Below are 7,430 nucleotides of genomic sequence, written 5' to 3' on the forward strand. Positions count from 1 at the left end.
CACACAGCTAAAATAATGAAGGAGTGGCTTCACAACAACTCCATGACTGTTCTTGAATGGCCCAGCCAGAGCCCTGACTTAAACCCAATTGAGCATCTCTGGAGAGACCTGAAAATGGCTGTCCACCAACGTTTACCATCCAACCTTACAGAACTGGAGAGGATCTGCAAGGAGGAATGGCAGAGGATCCCCAAATGCAGGTGTGAAAAACTTGTTGCATCATTCCCAAAAAGACTCATGGCTGTATTAGCTCAAAAGGGTGCTTCTACTAAATACTGAGCAAAGGGTCTGAATACTTATGACTATGTGATATTTCAGTTTTTCTTTTTTAATAAATCTGCAAAAATGTCAAATTCTGTGTTTTTCTGTCAATATGGGGTGCTGTGTGTACATTGAGGAAAAAAAATGAACTTAAATGATTTTAGCATATGGCTGCAATATAACAAAGAGTAAAAAATTTAAGGGGGTCTGAATACTTTCCGTACCCACTGTAGATTTGTTTAGATGTAAGAATGGATGAAAATATAATCTTTCATCATGGGAGATTCCAAGATTTGTCATTAAGCTGATGAGGTCACATGGTTTTATTTCCTGCCACTGATTAGGAGAATCAGAATCTGCTTTATTGGTGAGGTGTGTTGGAAACGTACGGAATTTGACTCTGGTACATCGGCTCTCAATATATATGTACATATCCCCATGCAAGGGGCAAGTAAACAGTAAACTTTCAGCTTTTTCCCATTTTAGGGGTCGAAACAGCGAGTAGTCAGTGTGATGACTCGCATGTTGACATTTGGCACGTGTTTTACGCTGGATGCCCTTCCTGACATAACCCTGACTTGAACCCGGGCCGCAGCGGCGAGAGTGCTGTGCCTTAACCACTAGCCTGTGTAATATAGCAAAATAAGCAGTATTTACAAGCAACAACCAGAGCAAACAATGCAAAATAAGCAGCATAAACAGGCAGTAAACAAAGGAATGCTCACTGAAATGAGATAATAGGAATAAAAATCGAGTACCTGTACGAATCTGTATAATTTGTATGAGGTCTATTTACAGGTATTGCACTGAGGGTTATTATCCAGTTATACTGTCGTTGGTTAGAGTGATGGCTTGGGGGAAGAAACCTGTCCCTGTGCCTGGTTGTCTTGGTGCACAGTGACCTGTAACGCCATCCAGAGGGGAGGAGTTCAGACAGATTATGTCTGGGGTGTGAGGGGTCTGCAGTGATCCTCTCCACCTTCCTTTTGACCTTTTGACCCATGAGGTGTACAGGTCCTCCATGGAGGGCAGGCTCACACCAATGACCTTTTCTGCAGTCCCTGTTCACTGAAGTCTGTACTTGTCCTGTTTGGTTGCTGAGCCAAACCAGACAGTGATGGAGGAGCAGAGAACAGACTCGATGATTCCTCTGTAGAAATGTATCAGCAGCTTGTGGGGCAGGTTGAACTTCCTGAGCTGGCACAGGAATTACATCTTCTGCTGTGCCTTCTTGATGATGGTCCTGATGTTGGACATTTACTTCAGGTCCTGGGAGATAGTGGAGCCCAGGAACTTGTAGGACTTTACTGCTGATACAGTGCTGCCAACTATGGTGAGGGGTGGGGTAAAGGTGGGAGGGCTCTTCCTGAAGTCCACTGTCATCTCCACTGTTTTGAGCATGTTCACCTCCAGGTTGTTGCGGCTACATCACAGGACCAGCTGCTCAACCTCCCGTCTGTAGGCTGACTCGTCACTGTCTCGGATGAAACCAATGACCGTTGTATCATCAGCAAACTTTAGGAGCTTGACAGAGGGGTCCTTTGAGATGCAGTAACTGGTGTAAAGTGAAAACAGTCGAGGGGAGAGCAAACATACCTGGGGGGCACCTGTGCTTATTGTCCAGGTGCTGGATTTGGTTTTCCCCAGCCTCGCCCTTGGGGAGGTGACAGTGGTGCAGTGGGTGGAGCAGTTGTCTCCAAACCAGAAGGTTGAAGGTTCGAATCTCAGTGCCAGAAGTCCACATGTTGAAGTGACATTGTTTCTGGTACAGAACCGATGGCAGCCATCTGCGGCGCCACCTCAGCTGATGGCTCCCACCATCAGCAGCCAAAGGGGGTCAGTGTCTTGCCCAAGGACACTTCGACACGTGGACTGCCAGCACCAAAATTCAAACCTTCAACCTTCTGGTTGGGAGATGACTGCTGCACCACTGTCACCCCCCTCTGCTTTAGTTTCCCATCATCTGGAAGTTCTTCCTGTCTCAACTTCTGTCTGAATTCCTCACAACATTCTTTCTTTTGCAACACCGACTGATCCCGGGACGTAACAGGGAGGGTGAGTGTTGTTTGTAAAACCTGTAGTAGAACACATTCAGGTCATCCATTAGTTGATGGTCCTCCACAGCAGGGCGGGTGGTTTCCTATAGCCATTGATGCTTTTCAGGCTTCCCCACACAGAGTCAGTAATAATGAGCAGATTTCAGGTTTGAACATTGATTTCTCAGACTGATGGTGGCTATGTGTCACTCTCCATCTCATACTTCTTGTGAATTGATGTGTGGGGGAAAAACAAAGGTTTGTTGTTTGCCACTGACAGGAGAGGCTCTGACACAAAGCAGCCTCCTGGAGGCTGACGGGGAAAACGGAGATAGTATGGTCACCATGACAACAACTGTGGAATCCATGAATCTTCATCATGCTATGCTGAGATCACCAGGTAGGTGTTTGCACATGTATAACACAAAATATACACAAAAGCAAAGAATTGTCAAAACAGACCTATAGCTCTGACTTAGCCTCCTCAGTTCAGCTCTTCACTGTTTTGACCACTGGCTTCGCAGCTTTTAGTTTCTGTCTGTAGGTTGGAATAAGAAGAACCATACAATGATCAGAGCGTCTGAGGGCTGCGCTGGGGACAGAGCTCTGGGCATCTTTTATTGTTGTGTAGCAGTGGTCTAGTGTGATTTTGTCCCTGGTGGGACAGGTGGTGTGCTGTTTGTATTTGGGCAGTTCGTGAGAGAGGTTTGCTCTGGTTAAGTCCCCTAGAACAGGGTTGGCCAATTCCAGTCCTCGAGGGCCGCTGTCCTGCTTGTTTTCCCACTATCCCTGCCTGACCTGCTGCTGATTACCTGGCTCAGGTGTGTTCAGCCAGTCAGAAGCTGGAAGATACCAATTCACTTTATCTTTCCTCACTCCACTTTCATCTAAGATGGTTTCTTAGATTCGCTCTGAACACCTGAAAGCCCGGTACTTGTATCGTGCTGTCCGTGATCGGGTTGCTCACGGGTGTCCATGAAGTGCAAAGCAGCAGAGCGTGCAAAGTCAGAGTTAGTCCTGTTGATGAGAAGAATTTCATCCATTTTGTTGACCAGGGAGTAGCGATTTGCTAGCTGGATAGATGGGAGTGGAGTCCGGGTCTATCCCTGTCGTAGCCTCACCAAGGCGCCCGCATGCTTGCCACGTCGACGGTTTTTCCAGGTCCCGTATATTGCCACTGCACCTCCGATTAGAATGTCCATACAGCGTTCTTCGTTCACAAAAATCGGAGGATGATAGTTCGGTGTGAGTTGTCCAATATTTAACAGTTCTTCTTTAGTAAAAGTAATCCGGGATGGGTTGCAAAAGACCAAGAAAACAAAGAAAAAGAAGGAACACAAGGAAGCACGAGTAACTACGGCTGCCATCGCTGCCTGGCGCCTGAAGTAGTTGTTGGAGATGCATATTTTATAATTCGGGTGGTTAATATTTCCTTGATGACAAGCAGTACTGACCTTATACATGAATAAAAATACACGTCAAGTCCTGACTTACAGTTATACAAGTATAAGTGAGGACTTTATTCACTGGTTTGGAGTTCTTATAGTTTCCTTACATTTGATTCTCTGAGTGCCAGTATAGTATGACTATTTGGCAGAAGGCATTTAAACAGTAAAACACTTTGAAATCTTTAGGGGCAGCTACTCACAGAAGAGATAACTGCTGTGGCTTGGGTTGATGCTGTAAAACATGTTTTACATTTGCCACAACCCAATCAGGAATGTTAACCTGTTTGTTTTGCTGTTTGACAGCTGACATGGACATCAGCTGTCACAAGAGCATAATTAAAACATGCTTGAATGTAGAGCTTTGATTGAAGTATAATTCTGCCATTGTATGGCATTGGCCCTTCTTCCTGTGCTGTTGAGAGGAGGTGAATCCTCCCAGAAAATATAGCTGTAAGTAGAGATGCACCAATTGCAATTTTCTTGTCCGATTTCTTTTCTAATTCCAAGGTTCCCACTTTCTAGGAACTGTAATTGACAGCATACACAAGCAATTTTGTAACTTTTTTTTTTTATTAAATATTAAATTGTAATAAAACTAGAGCATTGCATTCAAATTTTACAGTTTCTTTCTCTAACAGTTTTTTTGTACAAACTAAAAAAGAAGTGCAATGTTTTTACTTCTCCAAATGTAAACAGGTGCAAAAGGTAATAGAAACAAGCATGTCTGTTACATCAGTCCTACTGAGCACAGTTCTTTTTCAAGGGTGGGTAGTTTTTAAATTGCTGTGTTTTACCATTGGTTGGATATACAGTGCATAAGTAATTTCCTCATTGTGTAGCCTACTATTTGTTTGAGTTTGGAACAGTTCTTTCCCATCTCAAGGGTGTTTCTATAGGCTCCTCTGTGTGCTTTTTGTACACAAGTGTTTCAGATGCATGGGTGAACACATGCCCCGGTATAGACAGGAGCGCGAGTCTTGCTTGAAGTGCATGCAAGATGCTACGTGCTGCACATGATACTCTTTCAGTCTGTGCCACTATGCGTGTGATGTCGTCCCTTTAAATCTGACTGGAATTGGAAACCTCAGAGTGATTGGCTGGTCACCATTTAAGGCCAATCACGCTGAAAACTGGCCATTTTTGATCTCTGCTGATTGATCTGTACATCTCTAGCTGTTAGTTGGCTTGATGAACCACTTAATGGAAACCAGGTAAACTTCTAGTTTGTTTTATTGTAGCTCATTTGAAAAGACTGAAACAGTGTACAAAGAGATTGCTACATTATTTGAAAGTCTAAGAATACAAATGGAAGTTGGAAATAAGTTTGTACATACTTTAGGTCTGTAGTGTGGAAAATTTCTGAAAAAGTTTTAGGAATGATTGAATCCAGCAAGTAACAAGAAAAGGACTATACAATAAATGTTTTATGTAGCTATAAAATAACAAAGAAAAGGAGTGGAATCTTGACATATGAAGTTCATAGGAAGCAGTTTTTATTCCTAAGTTGGGTATAGTGTATGTTTAAATCTGGACTTTTTTTTTTCTGCCTGTTGGTTATGGTACCTGTCTTGTTCCGGTTCTCCCCCCACACACTTATAGATAGAAGAACAGCCTGTTATTTAGAAATAATCCTTCTCTTTCTTCTGTTCAATGTTTAATCATGTAGATTTCCACAGAGGGTTGAATTTATTCACTTTTTTCTCATTGCATGATAAAACAGGAAAGCTTAAGTGTAATTGAATTCCCTTCTGTTGCATTTCTTCTTCCTACTGAATGAAAAGGTGTCCTTGCAGCACAAAGAAAGCAAATCAGTGAAATTTTATCTTTTGAAAATGGCCAGATTCAGTCATCATAGATGTTTGAGACGTACCTTTGATTCGTGTGAAAGTAAGAGTCTCTGTGTGTAGAGGTGGTGACCAGTTTTGTTTCATTGTGATTGTTCTGAATTGTATGGAATTCTTTCAACAGCCATAGTCAGTGTATAAAAGGTAAATTTTAACATACTTTGTTCTGGCCAAATGTGATTTAATTAATTGTTAAGTTCCTTTGTTTTTCACTTGGCTAATGCAATAATGAAGTATTCATCTCTGTCTTTTTTTCTCTGTCCTCATTGTGTTTATGTACTTTATCACCCTCTCCCTTTCTTCCCTTCTGTGTTCACCACTTCTGTTTTCCACATTCCTTCTCCTCTTGCCCACTTTCCTTTACCTTTTCTTTTAATTATTTAATCTCCCCGTCTTTCCCTTATCTTCATGTTTTCATGGAATTTTTTTGGGACTCCAGTCTAATTAAAGCAGGCAACAAGCCTCCTCCAGCCACACCAGGCAAGCCCAAGAAGGCCACCACCTTTCAGGAGTTTGAAAGCACCACAAGTGATGCCTGGGATGTCGGGGATGATGATGATGAGCTGCTAGCCATGGCAGCACAGAACCTCAACATAGAGGTGGTCATGGAGACAGCCAATAAGGTGAAAGAATAATTATGTTTGATGGATGTCTTTTTCCCCCATAGGCGCTTGGTTCCACTCTGCCAGCCTATTGGCATATTGAGTCTTTTTTTAGTGCTTTCAAAGCATTTCCACCAGTGTTTGCTCTTTCCAAGCAGGTTTGTGTTCACAAGATATTAGGGCTGCGCAGTTATGGAAAAAATCATAATCATGATTATTTTTGGTCAATATTGAGATCACAGTTCTTTAACGAGATTACTCATTGACATCATGTATTTATTAAACTTTTATTAGAGATTTGTCTTTTAATAGTAGGTTTTCTTGAACTTTAAATATGAGTCAACTGAAAAGCAATTTGCTGTAAGTATTTCATCTACCTAATTGTGATTGACAGTTCCAAGAAAATTATATGCATTCTTACAAATAAAACTTTGCTACTTCAGGTTAACAGTATTGCTTGTCACAACCTAAAGAATCTCCTGGGCTCACCATGACACAGCCACATCTATTTCTATCTCTGTTTTGCTTAATAGTGAGGCTACATACAGTCATCTTTCCTTTTAGCTTATTCATAACTGTTACAGTCCTGGCCAAATATATTGGCACCCCTGCATTTCTGTTAGATAACACACCGCTAGTCCCAGATGAGTTTCAATCTAGCCTTAGGGTTTGCAAGCCAGTGACTTCTGTGCCGGTCCCCGGCCTGGATATATATAGAGAGGGTCTGGATATATAGAGAGGGTTGCGTCAGGTAGGGCATCCGGCGTAAATGCGAATCATCAGTGTGAATTCCATACCGGATCGGTCGAGGCCCGGGTTAACAATGACCGCCACCAGTGCTGTTGACCTACAGGGTGCTGGTGGAAATTGGACTACTGTTGGTCGAAGAAGGAGAGGAGGTAGAAGGATTCGTAGACAGAGAGAGAAGAGGAAAGGCAGGAGTATAGGTCTGAGAATAGGGACTCTTTTAACGTTGGCACAATGACAGGGAAAGGTAGAGAGCTGGCGGACATGATGGAGAGAAGGAAGGCAGATATACTGTGTGTGCAGGAGACCAGGTGGAAGGGTAGCAAAGTGCATAGTATCGGAGGGGGATACAAACTGTTTTATTATGGTGTGGACAGTAAGAGAAATGGGGTAGGAGTGATCCTGAAGGAGGAGCTCATGAGGAATGTTTTAGAGGTGAAAAGAGTGTCAGACAGGGTGATCAGTTTGAAGTTGGAAATTGAAGGGGTAATG

At 42.8% G+C, this 7,430-nt stretch overlaps 1 protein-coding gene across 5 annotated transcripts in view; it reads left to right on the top strand.

Moving 5' to 3' along the window:
• Nucleotides 1-7,430, top strand: part of tbc1d22a (TBC1 domain family, member 22a) — a 185,689-nt gene that overhangs the window by 2,736 nt on the left and 175,523 nt on the right. For all 5 annotated transcript variants that reach the window (XM_020601293.1, XM_020601292.1, XM_020601295.1 and 2 more), the window contains one exon: nt 6,029-6,212. In XM_020601293.1, coding sequence (XP_020456949.1) covers nt 6,029-6,212 — 184 coding nt within the window. The remainder of the gene's footprint in view (nt 1-6,028; nt 6,213-7,430) is intronic.

This window comes from Monopterus albus, unplaced genomic scaffold (genome assembly GCF_001952655.1).
Source record: "Monopterus albus unplaced genomic scaffold, M_albus_1.0 scaffold51.1, whole genome shotgun sequence".
Lineage (NCBI taxonomy): Eukaryota > Metazoa > Chordata > Actinopteri > Synbranchiformes > Synbranchidae > Monopterus > Monopterus albus.